General features: G+C 47.9%; 2 protein-coding genes across 2 annotated transcripts; both read right to left on the reverse strand.

Annotated features, from left to right (window-relative positions):
• Positions 1-115: 115 nt before the first annotated feature.
• C26H12orf43 (chromosome 26 C12orf43 homolog) lies at positions 116-9,471 on the reverse strand. The gene is given in 7 exon segments (XM_025474234.3): positions 116-928; positions 930-1,047; positions 1,535-1,625; positions 2,272-2,345; positions 3,447-3,545; positions 3,743-3,785; positions 9,278-9,471. Coding segments are annotated over 7 exon segments (810 nt in total). The 5' UTR covers positions 9,429-9,471; the 3' UTR covers positions 116-694.
• A 735-nt stretch (positions 9,472-10,206) lies between these two features.
• Positions 10,207-24,344, reverse strand: OASL (2'-5'-oligoadenylate synthetase like). The gene is made up of 6 exons (XM_049102121.1): positions 23,875-24,344; positions 20,403-20,685; positions 18,937-19,112; positions 15,671-15,929; positions 12,960-13,108; positions 10,207-11,618 (listed from the first exon to the last, which is right to left on the reverse strand). The coding sequence occupies exons 1-6, from the start codon at positions 24,070-24,072 to the stop codon at positions 11,118-11,120; spliced, it is 1,566 nt and encodes a 521-aa protein (XP_048958078.1). The 5' UTR covers positions 24,073-24,344; the 3' UTR covers positions 10,207-11,117.
• Between the last annotated feature and the right edge of the window lie 1,425 nt (positions 24,345-25,769).

Consider the following 25,769-nt stretch of genomic DNA (forward strand, 5'->3'; position numbering starts at 1 on the left):
GCTGGGGTGCGGGAACACCCACTGGGCTGCAGGCAGCAGGACACCACCTATGTAATGTTTACTTAAAATGTCTCATCAAGGTTCAGCATTGATATGGAGGCAGCACCCCAATCACTTTAAGTTTGGGGTCTCTCGACAATTTATTTTCAATAATCTGGCTGGCTCAGAGACATGATTGTACATGGTACATTCACAAATGGAAAAGACTTCTGGAAATCTGGAGTGGGGGACGAATCTCTCCTTTTTCAGACAATGTTACATCAAATCTGTGTGGCCTGGAGGGAGAAGTACAAAACTCTTTCTGGGCCGACCCCTTTCCTCCATCTCTTAAGGTGGTCTCCCCCACCAGGCTGAGGAGGTGGGAGGGAAGGCAAAGCTCTCTCTTCACATGCTCTCCTCAGACAGGACCGGGAAGATGGAAGCTTCACCACTTGATCATCAACAGTCTTGAAAAACTGGAAGGCCATGGAGTGTTCTGGAACCACAGGTCTGCCCCAGCCCCAGTGGGAGCCAGATGGGCAGGCCTTGATTAGACTTCTCACCCTACAGCCCTCTTTGTCCCAACTCTTGGGCAAGCCCCAGTCACAGGCAGAGTATGGTCTTGCCATCCAAGTTCTCGGACTTGGAGAGGGAGGTGGGGCTTGGAAGTGCCTTTGTCCTCAGGCTAGTAGAGCCCTGTGCCCATGGGCAGGGGTCAGTGTGCAGGAGCAGCCATTGCACTCTTTGTTGATGAGAATGGGGAAGCCTCCTTGGCCTTCTTGGCTTTTTTCTTCCTTCTTTTCTTTTTGGTCCCAAGTGATGCCTGGTCTCCACTGAGCTTGGGGGACTGCTGTTCCTGCTTCCCACCTGTAGTCCCATACGTGATGGTGGTGGCAGCGACCAGGTCGGCACTGGCCTCCTTCTTGGCCTTCTTTTTCAACTTCTTTTTTCTTCTTTGCCTCTCCTCCCACTTTGATGGGACTGTGGATGGCAGATTCCTGGAGGATGTCGGAGGCCGACACAGCTGCCTCCCGGCATCGCTGCCACTCCTCCTCACTGTCCTCGCTGCTGCAAGGGAGGGCATGGAGTGGGCACAGGGTCCCAGAGCTGCCTCTCACTGCCCTCAGTATCAGCCACCCGGAAGAGGACCCAGGGGGAGGCGGCTAGAGAGCTCTGGCTTGGGAGTAAGGCCAGTCTGGGCGCCAACCTTGGCTTCTCTGCTTCCCAGCTGTGTGACTTCATTAAGTGATGTCTCCTCTCTGACCCTCAGTGTCATCTACAAAATGAGGATCTTAGCAGAGCCCTGGTCTCATGGGGATGCCCCAGGAGTGAGGTGTCTGGCATAAGATGGTGCTCAAAAAGCAGTAAAAATCTAAAGCCAACACGCAGCAGAACCTCTTCCCCCTCCAACCAAGGGCACTACTTCTCGAGCTACCTGACAGGGCTCCTTCTTGGTCTGGATCTTGTCAGATTCTGCTCGGCTATTCCAGGGGACTGACAAATACAGACAACGGGCAAAAAGGAGTGGACAGGAGACAAGAGAGTGAGACCTCACCTGGAGCTGGAAGGTAATCGCTTTCGACCAGGCTGGGGAGCCTCTTTCTTCTCAGAGCCTCCAGGGATGGATGTGAAAAAGAGACGGAAACCTAAAATCCAAAGGGGCCAAGTAAGCCCTGCCAGGGACTGGCCCCTTCTCCCAGATGCCAGGGCTGCCCTGCCCCTGCCCTCAAGGAACTCCACACCCGGAGGCAAAGACCCAGGAATCATTGTTGGCTGACTACAAAAAGGTGCCCTGTACATTGAGAGGCACACATGGTGCCTGCTGGAGCCAGGGACGGGGTACTGAGGGGAGGCCAGCTGCCCCATCAGGTCAGCAAGCCCTAAGAGGAAGCGGAAGCCAGCAGGTGAACCTTCTGCCTCAGGCTGCTTCCACAGTGGCAAGGGAACTGGGCAGGGGACAGAGACTCAGCCGGAGTGGCTGAGGGTGGGAGCGGCTATGGGTGGTGGTGGTACGACACTCCCACTCCGGCTTCGACACACAAAGGTACTCCAGGGAAGTGGAGTAAGGCCAGTCTGGTGCCAACCTCGGCTTCTCTGGGGAAGGGAAGTGACTTCATTTCTCAGAGCCTCAGCTTCCCCCACGGCTCCCCTTGTAAACGAGGGCATCATCATCACACCTGCCTCAGAGAGGGCTGTGTGGATCAAAGAGCATACCCAAACCATTTGCCTGCCCCAGACACACAGCAGGTGGGTAAAGAAACAACAGCTGGCATTAGTAGTATGACTGCTCACCATCATCCTCTGTGGAGACTTTCTGTACCTCAGCCTTTCTCAGCTCCTTCACTACTTCTGAGATGGTAATTGAGCTATGGAAGAAAGAAATGTTTTTCTTTTTTAAAATTTTTATTTATTTATTCATGAGAGACACACAGAGAGAGGCAGAGACACAGGCAGAGGGAGAAGCAGGCTCCATGCAGGGAGTCTGATGCGGGACTCAAACCCGGGAATCCGGGATCATGCCCTGAGCAAAAGGCAGGCAGGCGCCCAACTGCTGAGCTATCCAGGCGTCCCAAGAAATGGTTTTTAGGATGAGATTTGGGGTAACAAGAAAAAAAAAATTAAAACAATATTTTTTAAAAGTGGCGGGAACAGGGGCATGTGATATGAAATACTACAGCAGGAAGCACACTGGCCTGATTAAGGATGGTAACGCTAATAGCCATAACATACTGAACAGCCCTTGGCAGCTCAAATTGCAGTGCTTCAGTTCTTGGAACCTCACTTTATTCCAGACAGTGTTGAAGAAGTTTTAAAGATACCCACAGTACAATAAAATGAATGTAATCTAAAACAGAGCAAACAGTAGATGGGCCAGGAGGGAAGGAAATTGCTGGAGAGAGGGCTGCATGTTTTGCTTTGAGCTTCCTGGCAGCAAGTATGAAAAGGGAAATAAGACCAATCTGGAGAACTGGTTTGGAGGTCAGCTTCTAGAGCAGGGCAGACCTGTTTTTCTGTTTGCTTCTTCTCTTAATTTTTAAGTATTTTTTAAAAATGTGAGGTAATTAGGGATTGACACTCAAGAAATAGTAATTTTGGCACCTCTAGCCCTCCTGTGGTAGGAACGAGCTCCTGCTTCTTGGGTTCCTCTCACTTTCAAGGCAGCAGGATCATATAGTGGCTAAGAGTGTGGCCTCTAAGGCCAAGCACACCTGGGTTTGAGTCCCAGCCCTGTTCCTCACACCCTGTGGCTTCAAGCAAATGCTCCATCTCCCAGGCAGCGTTTCCTCATCTACAGAACGAGGACAACTACAGGACCTATATCACGGGCTGATTATGAATGCCATCAGGTGACATCCAGCACATGCTTATCACAGTGCCTGCCTTACAGCCTAAGCTCCCAGCCAGTGTGAGCCATCCCTGTTCATCTTAAATAGAGGCAGGAGGAGAGAAGGTACATTGTTGGTTACCTGTCCAGCAGAGCTCCTAGCTTCTTGGCTACGTGGGCTCGGAATTCGGGGGTGGTCTGAAGCTCATTGCCGTCCTGTTCGTGTTCATCCACTTTACGCCTACAACGCACATGAAAGGACCTCACTTCCTGCCAGCTCAGCAGCTGCTCCCCATGCCCACCCCCATAAGGGCAGGGACTACATGGGTCTCCTTGACCCTGATATCCCAAGGCTCTAACCTTGCGTGTCTGGCTAATGGCAGGGGATGGCTATTTGTTGAAAGGACAGATTAAACTTGAACCCAAAGTGCACAGTACCTGAGGCTTGGCTGGCTGGCTGGCCGCTGATTATTTGCAGCATCTGTAGAAATAAGAAAAATTGAGGCATTTATAGGGGAAATGACAGCAACGGTTGGATGTGATTTACATGTAGAACACACTGAATGATCCCAACAACCCTGTTAAAGGAGTCATTATCCATTCTGCAGAAGAGGAAGTCGAGGAAGGAGATGTAAACTAACTTGGCCAGAGTCATGCAGCTACTCAGTGTGACAGAGCTAGGGCAAGATCCAGGTCATCTGGCTCCAGAGCCCCCTCTGAACCTCCATGCTGGATAAGAAAGTCTAAGTGTACTTGATTTTGGCACTTATTGTGTACATAGTTTGCCTGGCTGTGTGCTAAGTGCTGTGGAGAGAGAAGGCGGCTCATTTACGCAGGTTACGGTTTTCAAGCCGACACTGGGGATGCCTGGCCTGGTGGTCGTTCGCTCAACCAAATACTGAAGCTCTATTATTATTCTGGCGGTGTGCCAGTTGCTGATCAATTTAGACATAGATCCCAGCTGTCATGGTGCTTACATTCTAGTTGGTGGATATGGAAGACAAAACCCACACAATTAGAATATAAAATTAGATCATGATAAATATAGGGGGAGCAAACAAAGCAGGGGCTTTGAGGAAGTGGGGGAGGATCTAAGTGGAGGAAAATTTTATAAAGGTGGGCAGAGAGGACTTCACTGATAGGTGACATGTGAACAGAGATTTCAGAGAGGCAAGGGAGTGAGCCAAGTGGCTCCCTGGGGAAGAGTCTTCCAGGTAGAGGGAAGAGCACCTGCAAAGGCCTTGAGGCAGTTTACAACTAGCAAGGAGATTGCTGTGGTTGTGGCCCAGTGAGTTGGGGAGAAGCAGAAATGGGGGCCTTATGGGGGCCAGATCATGAAAGGCCTGATGAGCCAACATGAGGACTTGGGCCTTGAGGGAGGGAGAAGCCACTGGAGGACTCTGCAGAGGAGGGACATAAATGGACTTGGGATTTGACACCCAACTGTAAAACCCTGGCTGCAGTGTAGACACAAGACCACACTGGGGTGAGGGCAGGAGGGGGCCACAGTAATTGTGGAGATGAGAAGTGGCGGACCCTGGATCCATGTATTTTGAAGGAGTCAACAGGATTCTGCTGATGGACGAGACAGATGGTGTGAGAGATGAAGGAGAGATGGTTCTCAGGTTTTTGACTCGAGTAATGGGACAAAATACGCTCGTGTGTTTAAGGAGCCAATTGGACAAAATGATCACTTGGTAACTCTGGGCCCCAAGCAGGGCCACATGGCCTTGAACAACTCCAGGGCACGCAGTTCACATTGTAGTCTGTGTCAAGCGTGCTTTGGAGGACAACACAGAATGCAGGGTGCCCGATGCTCCTGGGTTTGGGGAATATGGGAACCTGGGATGGACCCAGTCCTTCTTTCTGAGCACATAATCCCAAGGAGGAGGAGTATTTCCTCTTTCATGACTACAGAGCAAGGGCGGTGACATAATGTCACGGAATAGCAACAGTATTAGACCCTAAACCCCGGAAGACAGGGTTAAGTTCCAGTTCTTCCACTGTGACTCTGGGCAAGTCACCAGATCTCCCCGGGCCTTTGTTTTTTTGTCATCTACAAAATGGGGATAAGACCACTAACTTCCCAGAGTTAGTGTGAGGACATAGTGAAGTTTTGCAATATTTTAGACACTTTGTTGGCATGCCTGTTTCCTCTCTGGATTGTAAGGGGCTGGAACACATGGTCTGCCTCTTGTTATCTTTACACCTCCAGCTCCTGACATAGTGCCTTGGTGTGGAAGAAATGTTGCATGAAGTAATCAAAGTGTATGTTGCTCTACAATGTAAGTGATTGGAGGTACAGATGATTACAGAGCTGTATGAAGGGTTACAGTAATAATAGAGTCACCAAGGGGCACCTGGGTGGCGCAGTCTGTTAAACTCTTGATTTCAGCTCAGGTCACAATCTCAGGGTTGTGAGATGGAGCCCTGTATCAGGCTCTGCGCTGGGTGTAGAGCTGACTTAAGATTCTCTCTCCCTCTCCCTCTGCCCACCCGCCCCACGTGAGCATGCTCTTTCTCAAAAAAAAAAAAAAAAAAAAAGATCTTAATAATATAGTGATCTACATTTCCACATGTTCGTGGACCAAAGGGTAGGAGTTTTGCCCACAATAGGCCTTTGTCTGTGGCAGGGAGTGGCAGTATAGTAGTTAATAGCACGGGCTCCGAGTCGACCTGGATTTATGCCTGGCTCCACTACCTACAAGCTGGACCTTTCTGAGCATCCACTTTCTCATCTGTAAAATGGGGCTAATAATTGCTGGAAAAGTTAAACAACAAATACAAAGTGTTTAGAACAGGACACACAGTGGCACCTGGGTGGCTCAGTCGGTTAAGTGTTTGACTCCTGATTTCAGCTCAGGTCATGATCTCAGGGTCATGAGATTGAGCCCTGCGTCAGGCTCTGTGCTCAGTGTGGAATCTGCCTGAGTTTCTTTCTCTCTCTCTGCCTCCACCCCTAAGTAAACAAAATCTAAGGAAAAAAAAAAAAAAAAAGAACAGGCACACAGTGAACACTCAACTCATAGTGGCTATTATCATTAGAATAGCCCAGGAATGTATGTCAAGTGTTCAGTATTTTTTCCTGGCACACAGTAAGTGCTCAATTAATAGTAGGGTTTATCAGCAGCAGCTACATCTACTTTGATCAGCAGAAGGTTTACAATTTCACAAAAACAATGAGTTGTAAAGCTGATATCTTGGATGCCACTTCTCACATGTGCATCTCATTTTTTTTTCTTGTTAAAGATTTTATTTATTTATTCATGAGAGACACACACACACAAAGGGAGAGACACAGGCAGAGCGAGAAGCAGGCTCCACGCTCGGAGCCCAATGTGGGACTCGATCCCGGGACTCCAGGATCATGCCCTGGGCTGAAGGCAGGTGCTAAACCACTGAGCCACCCAGGTGTCCCTCATCTCTTCATTTGTTGGTCAAAGTTGTTCATGTTTGAAACTCCCAACAATCCCAGGACTTAGGCATTTTACACATGAGGAAATTGTGGCTCTAAGAAATTATTTTACTTGCCTGGGACTATCCTTCAGCGCTGGCACTTGATATCAAGTCCTCCCTCTACTGCTACAGAGAAGTCCATTCTGTCAAGACAGAAGCAACTGGACTGGAAGTCTGGTTGTGGAGTCTCATTCCCTCATTCATCAGAGAAGTGCCTTTCTGGCAAGTTCATTCAAGAACTATTTTCCTGAGCACCGTGCTAGGCCCCGGGGATACCACGGTGAAGGGACAGGCCAGAACCCAGCCTTCATTAAAGTCACATCACATATCCTCTCACTAAAATATCTGTGGAGTAAGTCAGGCCAGGGTTGACTCCTACCGGCTAGGGATGCAGGGATGAAAAGAAAAAAGACAAGAGGCAACCATAGGGGAAGAGGAAACACTATCTATGAAGGGAATCACAAGAGGTATGATGGTAGCACTGTGAAGACATGTAACCAGCTTTTCTGAAACGGTGGTATCTCAGCTGTGTCAAAGGGTAAGCATGAATTAAGCAGGAGAGAGCAAGTAGTCCACATAGAGAGACCAATCACATAACTATTGCCATTTATTGGGCCTTTAATACGTGCCAAACATTGTAGATGTACCATCTCAGTTATTTCTCAATCTTGGGGAGGGGAGGGAGGCTGCCATCACCCTACTGTACGAGTACCTTGCCCAAATTCTCATTGCTAGCGAGTGATGGAGCTGGAAAGGCAGACCTGTATATAGAAGTTCAAGAGAGAAGTGCTGAGTTATGGTGTCCAGAGATGAGAGGATGTAATTTGGTTTGGAGTCTACCTATGGGAAATGCAACATAGCAAGACAGCAGAGCAGGAAGGGAGAGGCAGGCAGGCAGGGAATGGATTCCCAAAGGGCTTGTAAATCTTTTCAAACAAAAGCAGGGATTCTTTGCCTTGCTATGCCTGCTCTGGCAATCTGGTAAAGCCTAGCTCCTTCCTCAGAATAATGTTTTATTTTTATTTTTATTTTTTTAGAATAATGTTTTAAATGCATAAAACACAACACATACGATTACAAAGAAAACCAATGATACAGAAATCCAGTTATCAGCAATAGTGAAAAATAAATAAATAAATTTGGCACATTACTTAGTAAAGGACAGGGAAGGCTAGGTAGAAAGAGACAGGTAGGGAGGGGGCTATGTAAGCAGGCTCATAGAAATTCCAGATGTGGAGAAATGTTATAGACAAGATATTAACCAGAGAGCAGAGAACAAAACAAATCCACCTTGTTTGTTTTAAATATAGACGAGATATTTTCATGTTTACAAATCCACCTTGTTTAAATGTTATAGACAAGATATTTACCCAGTTCCTTGGTCAGTTTTCTATAAAAGACTGAGCATACAAGCCCTTAGAGGGAACACATTCACAACCCCTCTCACTCTAGAGAGATTTTCTCTGTTCTCATTTTCCCTTAATAAACTTTCTCTTCAGGGATCCCCGGATGGCTCAGCGGTTTGGCTCCTGCCTTCGACCCAGGGCGTGATCCCGGGGTCCTGGGATCGAGTCCCCGGCAGGCTCCCTGCATGGACCCTGCTTCTCCCTCTGCCTGTGTCTCTGCCTCTCTCTGTCTTTCATGAATAAATAAATAAAATCTTAAGCAAACAAAAAAACAACCCTTCACTTCATTTCACCGTTTTGTCTGCAAGATTTCATTCTTGGACTCTGTGAGACAAGAACCCTGCAACGTGACTCTATGGGCTTCTATATTAATACATTTTTAATACACTAAGCAAGATCTACTGATAAGCCTAAAAATGACTGCAATTTTATAACAGGGATGAGTGTAAATTATATTCCCCCAACATTTTACTGTGAATAAATGATAGTTTAATACATATGCAAAGACGGTAATGGGATATGAAAATCTGTGACTTTGTTAGGATAAAGTAACAGGTATTGCTCGAAGTACTGTAGTTTTTTGCTCACATGTAGGACAGGAAGCGCTGCTAAATTTCAAATGCAGGTTAGTGAAGGTCAAGGTGAAATACTTTTCCGATTCCAAATTCACAGATCCTGTGGACTCTACCCCGTGCTGAAGGGTTTTGGACTGACTCCTAGGGTACGAGAGCGTCCCGGTGGGACGCAGGAGGGCTCCGCTCGCTCGTTCGCAGCCCCAAGGTGTGAAAACGTGCTGGAGGCCGGGATCCAGGAAGGGGGGTGTCGCAGTCATCTCAGGGAGGCGGCAGGCTGCCGGAGTGTGGCGGTGACGGTGGGCCGAAGGAAACAGAGTCCTGCGACATGCGGGGCCTCAGTTTCCCTGACTGGGACAATGAGACAACCCTCCCTGTTCCCCCTGCCCGCTCTTTGATCCTGAGTCCCACCCCGTCCCTGGAGCTTTCTCAGCGAGAGAAGTCGAGCCCGCGTCACGCCCTCCTCACCATCCATCCTCTCAGACCCCAGGGGAAGACCCTACGCCTTTCGGCCAGACGCCCTGAACACAGCCTCCTACCGGCTCTTGGCTTCTCTGGCCCTCTCGGGCACTGCTCCAAGCCCCAGGCCGGCATCGCTGCCTCGCGGCACCGTGCCAACTCCTCCGCATCGCTGCCGCTGCTGCTGCTGCTGCTTTCCAAATCGCTCAGGGCGCCATTGGGCGCCGCCATCTTGAGCCACCGCAGAGGATTGTGGGGAGCGCTTCTGCTAGCGAACTTTCTTCACAGCCGCACTGAGGGCGGAGAAGCGCAGGGTATTGTGGGGATTGTAGTTCTCAGACTGCGGCCTTCCTCGGCCACGAACTACCTACCCCCTGAGGGTTTCCTCCAACTAGAAGGGCCCAGAAGTGAACTTTTCCATGCTTTTCTTGATGAGGAAAATGAAACCTACAGAGGAGAAGGAATTGCCTACGGTCATTCAGGGAGTTAATGACAAAACGAACATTGGTTCCCAGGCTTTGATCCAATGTAGTTTCAGGTCAGTGTTATGTTTGTTCCACTAATCCCCAGATTCATCTAGGCAAGAGAAGCACCGTAGGGAACTTGTTAGAAGTTATTGTGTCTAACAAAAATTAACCAAATGAGAGTCAGCATGCAACTCTTGATCTTGGGGTTGTAAGTTCGAGCCCCAAGCTGGGTGTAGAGATTACTTAAAAAAAAAAAAAAAAAAAAATCTTAAAAAACCCTCTTTGGCCTTGGGCTTTTCCATTATGAAAGAGAAGAAGGTGACTTATACTTAAAATTAAAAAAATATTTTTTGAGAAGATTTATTTGAGAGAGAGAGCACCAGCAGGCAGAGGGAGAGGGAGAAGCAGGCTTTCCACTGAGCAGGGAGCAAGACTCAGGACTCAGGGTGGATCCTAGGACCCTGAGATCATAACCTGAGCTGAAGACAGACACTTAACCACTGAGCCATCCAGTGCACCCCTCCCTTTTTTAATTTATTTTATTTTTTAAGATTTACTTATTTATTCATGAGCAACACAGAGAGACAGACAGAGAGAGAGGCAGAGACACAGGCAGAGGGAGAAGCAGGCTCCATGCAGGGAGCCCGATGTGGGACTCAATCCAGGGTCTGCAGGATCATGCCCGGGCTGCAGGCAGCGCCAAACCGCTGCTCCACCGGGGCTGCCCGCCCCTCCCTTTTTTAAAAGAAGAATTTTCCCACTACCTATAAATGTGGGCACTGGGACATTATAAAGGATAAAAGATAGGGGGTGGACCAGCCTGTCCACCCTATGGAAAGGAGGCACTTTTCTGCCCCTGAAGCAAAGAGAGGTGGAAAATAGATTTGATAGGGAATAGTATTGATAAATTGCCCAGAGGCTGTTGAAAACCAGTTATAAAGTGCATTTTATTTTATTTTTTAAGATTTTATTCATTTCAGAGAGAGCATGAGCAGTGCAGAGGGGCAGAGGGAGAAGCAAACCCCCCCTACTCCCCACCCCCACCCCCCGGAGCACTGGTAGCCTGACTGGGGACTCCATCCCAGGATCCTGGCTAACTAAAAGCAGGGCCTCCCTGTGTGATTGGCTAGGGAGCTTATTTGGCTTTTTCTGGTTGGCTCTAAGCTGGAAATGAGGTGGAATTAGGGAAGCTGGATATTATTGACCAAGTCCTGACGATTTGGATTGATTGCGGCAGAGATGGTGGTTTGGCTTCGGGCTGGGGACTGCGGAGGTTGTGTGGGTCAGAATCCTATTCTCATATGTGGTCTGGCCATTGTCTATTATATACCAAGTGTCTCCCATCCCTCCTTGTTCCCCTACTGGCAGGGCTAGGCTGTTTCCAAAGCTGGTGAAGACGCCACACCTCCCCAGGCAAGGGCTGGAAGAAGTGGTTGATAGGCTGAGTCCTGTATTATCTGGGCAGAAATGGAAACCTTTCAGCTTTCTTCTTGGAGAGGATAAGGGTGTCGCGGTGCTGGATCCCATAGTTCTGCAAAGGCAACCAATCCTTCAGGACTTGACCTTGGAACTCCAACTGCTGCTGCTTTCTGGGTAGCCCTTGCTTGTATTCAATCTGCTGTTTCAGGCCCAGGATGAAGCCTTTGGCGTCAGTGGTGTAGGCATCGCTCCCACCATCAGGATTCTTTACAAAGACCTGGATCTCGTGGGAGTTGGTCTCCACCAGACAGATGCGAGTGTTGGAGAAGACACCGTAATCGGCCAAGGAGTACTGGCTGCTGAGGAGCTGCTGCTTGGCACCCAGCTCCTGGAGGTACAGATGCTGCAAGCCTGAGCAGCACCGGCTTTGCCACATCTTCTCTTGAATCTTCTTTATGGGCTCATAAGGGTTCACCCTAAGGATCAAATCTGAATAACCCCATTGTTCCACTGTCACTTGGATGTCTCGTGCCTTCTGGAAAGGAAGAGAAAAGGGAGAGGCGGTTAATTTCACACTCCTCTGCCTGACATGCAAAAGCTCTCCTTACCTGTCCTCGTATCTCTAACAGCAGCAGCAGCAGCAGCAGCAAACATTTCAGTTGTGCCAACTACCTTCCAGGCCCCGTGCTGGGCACCTGTCACACTCCTCTGAATGTATTTTATTTTCACAGTAGTCCTATGAGGTTGGTTCCTGTTAGCCTATTGTACAGATGAGGACATTGTGGTCGAGCAGAGTTAAGTGATGTACTGACCATCACAAAGATAGTGAGGAGCACAGCAGGTATTTGACCAAGGTCAGTCAAGACTCTAAAGTCTGTTCTTCGCCACCACCAGAGGTCATGCTCCAGAGCCTGGGAGTCTCTGATGGCTGAAAACAGTACCTGTAAGGTGCTGGGCAGGGCTGGATCCCTAGCTGATCTTTTCAAGAAGGAATATAGGCCCAGAATTCCCAAGTCTTCTGATTTTTTCAAGATAAAACTCTTTGCACAATGATTTTTACATTCAGGAAAAATCCAGAGGCATATACTTTTCAGTCTGTTTGTGGGCCTCATTTGGCTGGTGGGCCCCACGAAGACCTGGGTGTACAAATCCTGACCTTGCTCTTAGCAGTGTGATCTTGGTTAATTCACTTAACCTCTCTGAACTTCGGTTTATTCATCTGTAAAATGTAGATGATAATGTTCAAGATAGTGATGATGATGATGATGATGATAATACTTAACCCCTCTATTTTACAGACTTGTCCCCAGACAAGCGCTTGGCAAATTATTAAGTACAGTAGGAATAGAATAAAATTGATTATTATGATCTTTGCCTGTACGATAGGTTTGCCATTACATGATAATATTATTTAGCATTTTTTATTCCCTGAGTAGCTTTTCTGGCAATTCTTTTCTTTCTAGCAGTTTTGTGCAAACTTGTTTCATGGGCTTGCTTCCTACCAAAATCCAGTGAGCCCTCTGGGGGTAGGGGCCATGTTTTATTTCTGCACTGCTGTTGCCCCCCACCATCCCTAAGTACTGGCACAAAACAGCTGATGAATCCACTTTCCTGGCCTCAGCTTATGTACCAATGATTGAGAGTATGACTGATTCTCCAGGAGGTTATGGGAAAGAGAAAGAGAAGGAGAACATGAATTTGAAAGGTAGCCACCTGAGGCTCAGAGGGTTGAAAACTGTCCCCAAGTTCAGAGAGCCGCCTGTCCTGGCTCTAAAGCCCTGTAAGCTCCATTGACACAGAAGGTAAATAAGTAAATTCTATGCAGCTACCTCCTTCTGAGCTTTGAGCCCCTGAAAGCCCCAAGATGAGTCATTACCTTCACATTCCAGCTGGGGACTGGTTTCTCCTTGTTGTCATAGCAACAGTCCTGTTTCAGGCATTGGCGGGCCCTCTGAGCAACTATGTCCCATCTGTACCCTTCTGCCACATTGTGGGTGGGGTCAGCTGGATCCAAGGATGATGGGCCTGCAACACAAGGAGAGGGTGCCCAGGCTTTTTCTGGGGGCCAGCAAGCCAAAAAGAAGCCTGCTCAAGCAATCATCGAATCAAATCACTGAACACATGCTGTGTCCAGAGCCCCAGGCCCATCAGTTCAGGAGGGCCTGAGAACATTGCTGGAGAGGAATAGGATGGGGATGATGATGTTTCCAAGAATTCCTTTTGGGGGTGTGGAATGGTTATGATTCCCAAAGGCATTTGGTAGCTATAACAGATGCCAGCTCAGGCAGGTGAGCATCATAAGGTCAGGGCTTTTGGTCTGCTGAGCAGGCTACATACGTAAGTTTGAGGCTAGGGCTGCTGCATTGCTTTGGATAATAGAAACACCACCACTACCAACTCCTGATATTTATTGAGGCACTGGGTCAAGCCCTATGTGAATTTACTTATTTTAATCCTTGTAACAATTCTAAGAGGGAGAGACTATTAGTTTCTTTCTTTTTTTAAAGATTAATTTATTTGAGAGAGAGAGAGGGAGTGCAAGCAGGGGAAGGGGCAGAGAGAGAGGGAGACAAGCAGACTCCTGCTTAGTGGGAGCCTAAGGTGGGGCTGGATCCCAGCTCTCAGATGATGACCTGAGCTGAAATCAAGAGTTGAATGCTTAACCAACTGAGCCACTTAAGTGCCCCAGGAGAAACTATTATTATTGCTGCTGCTGTCGACCGCATTTCACAGATAAGGAAACTGAGGCATAGACTTCTCTAAGTTCGTACAGCCAGCAAATGGGTGTTCTTACCCATCTGCTCTGCTTTCATGGAGAAGAGGTTCAGCTGCCGCCAAGTATCTCTCTTCTCTATAAATGATGAAAGAGTACTTAAAGCATATTGGCTTGAAGTGGGTCTAACAGCCTCCCTAGGTTGCTTGGGGTGATCACATGTGTTGGATGCCAAGCCTATGAATAAGACCTGGTTCTTGGGATCCCTGGGTGGCGCAGCGGTTTGGCGCCTGCCTTTGGCCCAGGGCACGATCCTGGAGACCCAGGATCGAATCCCACGTCGGGCTCCTGGTGCATGGAGCCTGCTTCTCCCTCTGCCTGTGTCTCTGCGCCTCTCTCTCTCTCTCTCTGTGACTATCATAAATAAATTAAAAAAAAAAAAAAGACCTGGTTCTTGCCCTCTAGAAGCTTTTGGCTTAGGAAGGAGCTATGACTTTATCTATGACAGAATGTGACAGTATGCTATGGGAGTTTGCTGGACACGTAGGCTCTGTGCTTGCTACTCCCAACATCCCTGCATCCTTGAAACAGTCTGCTTAAAATAGGGAGCAGTGCCAGTGCCTATATTGTGAGATCCCCTGACCCAAAGTGACCCACCAGGTGACCCAACATGTAGGGCCTGGGCCCAGTGAGTAGACTAGTTCCCTTTGGGTTTCAGACCAGGGATGGTGGAGGTCCCTCATCACATGGAAGTAGGAGGGGAGCAGGGCAGGTGTGGGGAGTGAAGCAGAGGCCGTGAGAGGAAAGAAGGAATGTGGACCCATGAAAGAGTGGCAGAGAAAGGGGGTGTCTACAGGTTTGCTTCAGGTCCTGATGGCTTTCTAACCTTGAATTTTTGGATGTCTCATAATAAACCTTCTTTGCATCAGGAGATTAATTTTTTTCTTCTCTCTCTATATAAAAGAGGTCCAAGACTCATATAAGGGAACCATAAACATTATTGGGATATTGCTTGCGCTGACCTAGAGGGGATCCCGAGGGATGGATTTGAGTGCAGTGGTGCATTGGGAAGGACATGCCAGGAAGCACCAGTAAGGGAGTGGGAGAGTGAGACAGGAAGGGTTTGTATTGAGGTGATTACCACTGTGGGCAACTGAAGGTTAGTCCCACTGCAGGAACTCTGGGCAACAACGTAGCACATGTGATCCAGAGAGTCTTTCCATCTGAGATGGGAGGGAGCTGGGGTATTTATCCACCAGCTTCCACCGGTCACTGGGGAAGGCTGAAAGCCCTCGGGCAAAGGACACAAGTGCTGAGTGCTGGAGGTTGAGCCAGCCTTCACTGAAATGGCGATCCGGAGATTGGGGATGGGTGCTAGTTCTACATAGAGCTACATGCGCTACAATAGTGAACATGTCTCTGGCATCTACCATAAACTAGACCCTGTAGACTATATATATTTTCTCTGACCCTTACAGCAGCCTGCATTGTAGGTGCCACTTACTCCTATTTCACAGATGAGGAGCTGAGACTCACAGAGGTGCGAAAAAGGCAGAGCTGGGATGAAACAGGGCTCTATGTGATTCTTTCCATTTTTCCATGTTGTTGCTAGAATGCACTGAAATGGCCTTTTGGAAGCAAGGGAACTAAGTAGGGTGGGGTTCCTTGAGGAACAAGGAGATGGCTTACAAAAAAAAAAAAAAAAAAAAAAAAAAAAAAAAAGGAGATGGCTTACAGCTCCCCAACCCCTGGTGATTTTCAAAGATGGTCTTGGGATCCCAGTGCAGTCTTCCTGCTTGATAAAGCCCACCCATTCTGAGATGCGATACCGCCTTTGCCTCAGTTCATTCTGTTCCCTGAGAGATGTGGCAGACAAGCGGGAGCCCAGTACCTGTCTCTTTTGAGCTGTTTCCTGACAAAATCCTCAATGACTGGGTTCTGGAATGTGTAATACTTGGTCCAGTAGATGCAGAGGAACTCATACTCTTGGAACAGTTCCATCACAGTGGTAAAGCCTTCATCCAGCCTGAAACTCTCATCCTCTTGAGTGCCCATCTCCCAGGCGTAGATAGTCAGCAGCTCCAGGGCATAGTCAGGGGGCAGCGCAGCCCTGGGGCACTTGGCTTTCACATACTGTTGAAAGAGACAGGAGGGGCCCCAAGATACTGTGTCAGGTTGGCTCTGGATGGACCAGAAACTGTAAAATCCAACTTTTTGTCTCAGCTCTGCCACCTACCAGCTGTGTAATATCAGCCAGTCACTTCCTCCTCTGGCTCTAAAAGGTTTCCCCATTTTAGAATTAAGGGGCACAGTTGGTCCAGTGGGTTTTAGACTACGTTTTTGTTTGTTTGTTTGTTTGTTTGTTTAAGATTTTATTTATTTATTTGAGAGAGAGAGATAGAGCAGATGTGGAGGGCGGGGAGAGGGAGAAGCAGGCTCCCCACTGAGCAGGGAGCCAGATGCGGGGCCTGGTCCTGGGACTCTGGGATCATGACCTGAGCCTAAGGCAGATGCTTAACCTACTGAGCCATCCAGGCACTCTTTCTTTCTTTCTTTCTTTCTTTCTTTCTTTCTTTCTTTCTTTCTTTCTTTCTTTCTTCTCTCTCTCTTTCTTTCTCTTTCTTTCTTTCTTTCTTTCTTTCTTTCTTTCTTTCTTTCCCCTTCTTTTTTTTTTTTTTTAAGATTTTATATTTAAGCAATGTCTATGTCCAACATGGGGCTTGAACCCACAACCATGAGATAGTTTCATGCTACATTGACTGAGCCAGCCAGGTGCCCCACAAAATATGCTTGACATAACTCCTGGAATGAACTTAGGAGGTGTCCCAAAGAGTGAGTGGGTTGGGTCTCTGCCACTAGCTCCCAGCTTAAGCAGCTCCATTTCTATTTTACTATACTGGGCTTCTGAAAGTTTTCCTTTAAAGAAAAGTCTTCTTTGCTGATAGAAAAAAAGGGAGGTTGGAGGTTTCCATAGAAGTTGGCAATGCTGAGATTCTGTGGGGAGCAAAAAATGCTCTAGAAAGCATTTCTTTCTTCTCCATTGTATGGTAGCTGCACTGTTTAGTTGCAATTACCACCACACTCAAATCCAGGGTGGATCCTGACCCAACGTGGTCCTCAGCATAAACCTATTCTCCTTGCTAAGTGATTGGTTCAGGAGAAGCTTGTGATGTAAGCTGGCCTCAATTTGATTGAAGCCCAGTTCTTTTGTTTGAAGAAAAATCTACTGTGTGTGGACATGAGGGCAGGAATAGCTGTGGCCATTTTGCCATCATGAGGTTAAACCAGCCTGAAGTCCAAGGTGACACAGAAAGACAGCCTGAGAGGTAGTATAGAGAGACAAGTCTGAAGACCCCAACAAACAGTGCCTGAAGCCCCCTTCCCACTGGTATGAGTTTTCACAAAGGAGCTGAAAATTGTCCTTATTATTTAAATCAGTTTGAATTGGTTTTTCTCTTACCAAAAGAAAGCATCTTAATTGATACCAGTCACTTCTTGTCTAAAGAGTCTTTATAGAGGAGCCTGTGTAGCTTAGTTGGTTAAGTGGTCGACTCTCGATTTTAGCTCAGGTAGTGATCTTAGGGTCATGAGATTGAGCCCCACAGCAGTCTCCGTGCTCAGTGGAGAGTCTGTTTCTCCCTCTCCTCTGCCCCTCCACCCCTTGCTCGCATGCACACCCTCTTTCAGATAAATCTTAAAAAAAAAAGAGAGAGAAACCATATGTGATCAAAGTCTTTTTTTTAAGGAGGAGGCTTGAACAAAAACAGAAGGGAAGATTCTAAAAGCAAAGCTGATGTATGATGTCCCGTGGACATTACAAAAAAAAAAAAAAAAACCACAACTATGTATATCATACGTAGGAAGAGAAAACACTTTGCCCTCTCAAACAGACAAAGCAAGCAAATGAATCATTCTATGGAGTTCTAGTTCTCCGAAGCCAAAAAACCTTGCATCATTTCCTGTAAGTAATTCATTTAGCAACAAAACCCGTTTTACTCTTGGCTTTGGCAATACTGATGTCTGAGGATATTTCACAATGTTGGTTGATGTGATAGTCATATAAGAAAATGGCTGTTTTCTCACCATAAACAGAGTGACTGTAAACCTACTAACCTTGAAAATTTTCTGATTTTGTTTTTTAAAGATTTATTTATTTGAGAGAGAGAGAGAATGAGACAGTAAGGGTGGGTGGAGGAGCAGAGGGAGAGTGTGTGAGAAAATCCTTAAGCAGACTCCCTGCTGACTGACTGCTGGGCTCCATCCCACGGCTCAACCCCAGGACCCCAAGATCATGACCTGAGCTGATATCAAGAGTTGGACACTTCACTGACTGAGCCACTCAGGTCTCCCTGATTTTTATTTTTTAATAAGAAAGTATCTTTTCTCCCCCACTTTCTAATTTTTTGGTTTGTTTCTGTGTCTGCTTTTCATAAGCTTAGATGACTTTGTTCATTTGGATTTTTTTTAAGATTTTATTTATTTACTTGACAGAGAGAGAGAGAGTGCAAACCAGAGAGCACAAGTTAGGGGCACAGCAGAGGCAGAGGGAGAAGCAGGCTCCCCGCTGAGCAGGGAGCTTGACGCAGGACCCCAGGATCATGACCTGAGCTGAAAGCGGAGGCTTAACCGACTGAGCCACCCAGGCACATTTAGCTATTTTGAAATATACTTGGAACCATGTGAGCCATCACACATGAAATCTAAAAAGTAGCTGTTAGGGATATGTTCACTTGGTAATGATCATGATAGGAACACGGTGATCTGTAGGGGAAACTGGTAGAGGTGCAATAACTGAAACTTCCCTCTTGTTAGTCCTTAACCAGCTGAGATTAACTAACGTCTGGAGAACTCAGTGAAGTCGACACTAGCCAGTGTAGACTGCAACTGGGGTGTTAGAAACACTTGTGTCCTGGGAAATATTGTATGTTCCTTACTTTTCTCCTTTTGTCTCTGTTCCCCTTCCTCTTCCTCCTCTACCTTCTCCACTATTTCACTCTACAGTATAAAAGGTTAGCATTTCCCCCCCCACCCCCCACTACCATCCCCCCCACTCCCCCCCCTTTAATGCAGTTCCCTGGAATGGCAAATCAGGCCTTTTTTCCAGCACCCCTGAGGGGCTCCATCCTGGCAGCCCCCTCACCTGCAGATACCAGTGTTTTACTAGCCGTAGGAGGCTCTTCAGCTTGGTTGGCCGATGTTTCACGAAGTTTCTCTGCAGCTCGCTGAAGGATGGGGAGAAATTTCCAGGGAAACCTTGGGCCTCAATCAGACTCTCATAGACCTCAGGATATGGCTGAGAGTTGGAAGCAGAAGGCCCTGGGGTGGGAGGCAGAGCAGGGATTTAGGAAGCCCCAGATTGATAAGTGGTCTGTGGCGGGGAGTCTACTAATTCATTGGGGGTGTCTCTCCGGGGAAACCTGATACCTCACAGCCTAAGAGAATTAAACTGGGGGAGCAGCAGAGGGAGAGGAAGAAGTAGGCTCCCCCCATCCCAAGCAGGGAGCCTGGTATGGGGCTTTATCCCAGGACCCCGGGATCACAACCTGAGCTGAAGGCAGATGCTTAACTGACTGAGCCACCTAGGTGTCCCTTGATTGTCCTTCTGGAGAACCAGAAGTCGATTTTCAATTCCTCAGGGCACTCAAGGACTGTTGTATTCCCTCGAGGTCCCCAAAACCTCAATTTCCCTTAATGGCTGTTTGGGATTTCTTTCTCAGTGATTTATTCTAACCTCCTGATACCAGAAGCAGAGAACCATCCCAGATAAGAAAGCTGGACTGCTCAAGCACGTTGGCTGGAGGGTGTGCTTTGGTGGTACGCATCACTAATGCATCCTGGCACTCTCTGTCTTGCCTAGGTGGGATCCCATTGCTGACATCTTCTCTACAAAGCAAATAGTGGCAGCCACTCTAGTTAAGAGGAGCTGGTGCAAGATGAAACCTGGTGTTCTGGAGTCTTAGTTGATACTGTTTACTTCAAACATTGAGGACTCTTTGCCTGAGGACAAACCAGAAGTGCTGGGGAGCTAATGGTCCCAGGAAGCAGCCCTCAGCCAAGGGTGATGGGAATAAACAACCCAATCTAAGATCCCACTTGGGATTCAGTTGAGGGGTCCTCTGTGCTGCTACCTAGAGTTCTCCAGGGGCATAAAACTCAGGGGCTCATGGTGGTAACCTTGTGATGCCTCCTCCCTTCCTTGTCCCTCTCCCCTACTTCCCTATCAGCATTTCCTGGGACTGCTTATCCTCACACCCTTGTCTTGGGGTTTGCTTCTGGAAAAGCCCAAACAATGACAGGCCCTGGCATCTGTGATAAATGCCACAGAAGCACCCCAGGTTCTGCTTCTAAAATATTCCCCTCTGCTGGTCTCATCATCTCCTCTTGCAATCATATATTTATCCATGTGATTCTTTGATAAGTATTTCCCGAGTGACACAATGGCCCAAGTTGGGCCAGTCTCATGTCCTGTAGTTGCTAAGCCCCCAGCTCAGGATGTGGGTTGAGCAGATGAATGCAAGGTCTGCATGTGGGCATGAACAAGCAAGGGAGTTCAGGTCTCTGTGGGATGGTGAGCACGTGAGTCCGATGGGCTTCCCCTCCTCTTACCCAGGGCCCTGTAGGCAGGCACGATGGTGACAGTGATGATCTCTGCGGTCCTCCTGGTCTGGATGGTGAAGACAAGAGTGTCGGGGACTCCCTGGTTGATCTCCACGTCCTCAAGCCCAAGCGCCAGCAGATCACGGCAACACCATAGCTTTTTTTGTATCAGACTCAGGATGGCTTGGTGGTGCTCGGCCTCTTGCTGGAAGCTGTGGAAACAGCTCAGGAACACCACCAGTTCCACCTCCAAAGTGTTCCTGAGAACTGTGCCATTCCCAAAGGAGCCTACCTGCAGAACACAGAGCCCTGTCACCTGCCACTGCCTCTGCCAGGCCATCCCTGAGGCTCTTCACCTGAAATATCCATTTATGTTCCCCACAACCCAGAAGGATGGGTGGGTGGTACTAACATCCTCTCTTTACAGGTGAGAAAACTGAGTTTTCAAGGGAATAAATCTCTCACCCAGGGTCACATAGTACACAGCAGAGCCTGGGTTTGAACCCAGGCAGCCTGACTCCAGAGGCCCAGCTTCTTATTTATGACATTGTAGTGCTTCTGAGATGGGGTGGTCTCACCTGCAGAGTGATGCCTTCTCCGGGACCGCTAAAGCTGATGCCCACTCCACAGAGTATTCTGAGCATTCTGGGCATCTGAGTAATTTCATGACATTGAAAAGTGGGGAGTAGGATTGCCTGGTAGATAAGAGCCATGGAGCAGCCTGGCTTTGGCCCTGCCTGACTCCTGCCCTTGTTTCTCAGTTGTGTGATCTACACAGCCTAATTCCTTGTCCACGAAATGAGAGTAACCATGGAATACAAGTCATTTGGTTCTTGGGAGGATTCGGTAAGATAAGGTGTGTCGGGGACTTGACACGTGCCTGGCATACACGAAGTCAGCCATATATACATATCTCTGGTCCTCTTTTTTGTCTTGGCTTAGATCATGCCTTCTCTGCCTGGGATTCCATTTCCCCATCTGGATGGAAGGAGCCTGAGCTGGATGATTTGGAGCAGTCTATTTGATATTTGTTTTTTTTATTTTTATTTATTTATTTATGATAGGCACACAGTGAGAGAGAGAGAGAGGCAGAGACACAGGCAGAGGGAGAAGCAGGCTCCATGCACCGGGAGCCTGACGTGGGATTCGATCCCGGGTCTCCAGGATCGCGCCCTGGGCCAAAGGCAGGCGCTAAACCGCTGCGCCACCCAGGGATCCCTGATATTTGGATAGTCTAGACCTGCTCTCCAGTCCCTCCTGTCTCTGGTGTACAAAGCCGTACAACTCTTTGGCCTCCTGTCTTTCTTACCCCAGGTTGGGAGATGGGATTGCTAGTGATGCCTCAGACCTCAGGGTAGCTACTTCTCCTCCTGGTGGAATCACTACAGATTGCTTTATAATCCCCCCATTTGGCAGGGCTGGGGATGGAACCCGGTGTGGGGACAAAGCTGAAAATTGAGCCTAGACTTCTTGCCTTTTTCAAATAAGATCCAGGCAGAGAAGAAAGAACATTCTAGAATAAGCTTCATGACTTGCTCCCGTCCAAATCTATTTAAACCCAACTCATTCAAGGATAAGCATTCATTCATGCGAACCAGCCCAGCTCACTGGGTTTTTGCAGGAGTGGGAAGAGTTTAGAGCCTGGATAAAGCATTATTTCTCCTCAGCCATTGTTTTGGAGGTATCTCTTCTATTTTATAGCTTCGGGGAGGGGGGGGAAGGAACTCTGGTCTGCAGACAGAATTTGAGGGCTGGGTAAATACCACTTCCTGTCTTTAAAACTCATTCTGTTGGTAGCATCTTCTGGTCTCCAGACATCTCCTTTTTCATCCACTTCACCCTCAGGATTGTCAGGGGTGCGATGGGCTGGGAGAGTCTGCTGGACTCAGAGTAAGAATTTATCATGATGCTTTTGCACATTTACCATGTGCAAATCTTTTAGCCTACATTGATGAGGCTTTTGCTGGACAAGGAGGAGATGATGATGATGAGGAGGAGACAGAGGGATTGAGAGACAAGAGGAGTCTAAGATCATATAGCTGGAAAGGAAAGAAGCCAAGAGTCAAACCCTGCTCTGTCTAAATCATATGGCCTCAGGTTCTAGGTGCTGGGGTGGGTGGAAGGAAGGGCTGGAGGCCTGAGATTTCTAAAGCTCTTCCTGAGGTGGCTGAGAACTGGGCACTGGGCTGGGAGTCAGACACCCTAATTCTAGTCTTGCCTTTGCTACTAGTTCACTGTGTGAACTTGAGACATCTCTCACCTTCTCTGTGCTAGAGTTTCTTTAATGTTTAAACAAAGGCTTGGCTGAGACTGTCTGATTCTCCAGGGACTTTCTAACTTTGACTACAGAAAATTGACTGCAGGTAGGACAAGAAGCAGCTGAAGGAAGGGCATGGGGGGAAAAAATCACTGTTGGCAACCTAGAGCCCTGGCTGTGGAATCAGATCCTGGTTCAAATTGCAGCTAGCTGTGTGAACTTGGGCAAGTCACCTTACCTCTCTGAACTTCTTTTAAAGAAAACTTATTAAAAAAATAAAAAATAAAGAAAACTTCTTCCTTCCTTCCTTCCTTTCTTTTTTTTCTCTTTAAGATTTTATTTTTTGTTCTCAAGAGACACAGAGAGAGAGGCAGAGACACAGGCAGAGACACAGGCAGAGGGAGAAACAGGCTCCCTGCAGGGAGCCCGATGCAGCACTCAATCCCCTGACTGAAATCACGCCCTGAGCCAAAGACAGACACTCAACCGCTGAGACACTCATGCATCCTAAGAAAACTTTTTCTAATCAAAAACTTCAAACATAGGAAAAAATAGGAAGGGAATCCAATGAGCGCTCATACCCAGCCAGCTAAATTCAACAAGTTTAAACTCTTTGCCACATTTGCTTCATCAAAACCACTTTAGAGTAATTACAGATACCGAGGAACTTTGTCTCTGAATACTTCAGCATTTGTATCCAATCAAAGAGAGCATTCCCCACCCCTATAACCACAAAAGGATTACACCTAACAAAATCAACAATGACTGCCTTATATTATCTAATATCCAGGCCATATTAAAATTTCCCTACTTATCCCCAAAGTGTATTTTATGGATGGTCTTTTCACCCAGTCAGAGACCTTATATTGCTATTGGTCATTATGAATCTTAAGGCTCTGAACTTCCATTTTGCTCATCTGGAAAATGGGAAAAGAATAGTGCATACCCTGTAGGGTATGCATTAATTAGAGCTAGCATATGGTAAGGGGTTAGGCTAGTGCATCCCAGAGAACTGAACTATTCCCATTAGTTTCCTTACCCGACTTGTTCTGCTCAAGGCAGTACAGTAGGGTAGGGGGCAGGCCGCTCCATGGGTTGCCCTGACATGGGAGAAGCTTGAGCTAAGGATAATCAGACAGGAGGTCCCTGGCACCCTCTGGGATGAGGACATTCATGCTGCATTTTGCTCCACCCTGGTTTGTCGGTGGAGGGGACCAGTCTCACCTTGACCACTTTTAGCACCCGCACCTCCTGGTCCGGCCCATAATCCCCCTCAAAGTGCTCTTCCCTCAGGAATTGTTGCACAGTCTTCACGGCCTCCAGGATCTCTTCTTTCCAGCTCCGGTGGGGCTGCAGCCACTGAGCCACGAAGGAGTCCAGCTTGGAGGCAGGGGTGTCATACAGCTCCATGGCCTGTGCCATCTCTGAGCCAGAGTACCCCGTCTGCACAGATATATAGCCACACACCTACCCAGTTCCCTGTATACACCCACTTCTTCAAGGGGGATCCCTCTCAGCCTACTGCCAGCACCCCATGGGGAAAAGGGACCAGAGTGGAGAGGCAACCAGGGGTGACTGGCCTGACCTGGGGTCTTCTCCTTGGAATCCCTCTGCTGCAGCAGGGGCACTGAGGGACTGTCCAGCTGGGAGTTCTGGGGCCACCTTAACAAGCTTGGCTTCCGGCCTCATCTCTTTTGCTATTAGTTTCTATTCTCAGCTTTCAGTTTCCATTTATGATGTTTAGAAACTGAAATTGGCTTGGGTTTGGCCCTCGAGGAGGCAACTCTCCCAGGAGGCCAGGGTGGGTTGGTATCCAATAATCCAGTCATCTCCACTGTGTTATAGGAACCTGAGCAGGCTCAGAAAGGAAAGGGACTTGCTCACGGTTTGGGGGTGAGCAGCAGGAACCCCCGAGAGTCCAGCAGAACAGACTTTCAATTCCAGTCTGCCCCTCCTTTTTAAAAGATTTTATTTATTTATTCATGAGAGAGAGAGAGAGACAGACAGACAGAGAGAAAGAGAAAGAGAAAGAGAAAGAGAAAGAGAGAGAGAGGCAGAGGGAGAAGCAGGCTCCATGCAGGGAGCCCGACGTGGGACTCAGTCCCGGGACCCCAGGATCACACCCTGGGCCAAAGGCAGGTGCAAAACCGCTGAGCCACCCAGGGATCCCCTCCAGTCTGCCCTTTGCCACACTCTTAACTTCTCTGACCCTCCCATAATTTATCCATGAAAATGGGTTTAGTAATGACACCCTACCCAATAGGTTGTTGTCCAGATCATGAATGAGAGCGCTGAGCATGGAAAGCATTCAGTAAGTGCAAATATTATTATTTGTTCACTAGATACCTATTGAGCACCTGCTAGGTCCCAATGTGTTAAATAGACAATACGTTGTTCCTGGGACATCTGGGTGGCTCAGCAGTCGAGCGTCTGCCTTCGGCTCAGGGCGTGATCCTGGGATCCGGGATCAGGTCCCACACTGGGCTCCCCACAAGGAGCCTGCTCCTCCCTCTGCCTATGTCTCAGCCTCTCTGTGCGTCCCTCATGAATAAATAAATAAATCTTAAGAAAAAGATGTCATTCCTGTCCCAAGGGGCTCCAAGAGTGGTAGGAGAGAGGGTCCAGTGTGAGCCTTAAAAGACTGGGGATCTGGCCAGGAAGGAAGAGGAGGGCATCCTGCAGGCAAAGTAGCAGTCTAAATGACCCTGATGAGTGCCAGGGATTCAGTTGTCAAATATTCATTGGCACGGAAGGAGAGGAGGCAGGAGGTGAGAGATGTGCCTGGACAGGTGGGCAGGGGTTGCATATCGGAGTGCCATCATTCATCCATTCATTCAATGAGTATTTATTGGGTAGCTACTATGTGCTGGGGGTAGAGCAGTGAATAGACAAAAATCCCTGCCTGCAGAGGACTTACATTCTGATGGTGGAGACAAACCATAAACAGGATAAATAAGTCAAACTATAGTAAATAAGGTGCTAAGCAGAAGAAATAAAGCAAGGCAAGAGGTTAAGATGTATATATGTGTGCCTGTGCGTGTGTGTATGTGTGTGTGTATGGTTGAGTAGATGTTCAGTCTCAAATAAGGTGATTGGAAAAAGAGATATTTGAGCAAAGA

This window comes from Canis lupus, chromosome 26, assembly GCF_003254725.2.
Source record: "Canis lupus dingo isolate Sandy chromosome 26, ASM325472v2, whole genome shotgun sequence".
NCBI classification, from domain to species: domain Eukaryota; kingdom Metazoa; phylum Chordata; class Mammalia; order Carnivora; family Canidae; genus Canis; species Canis lupus.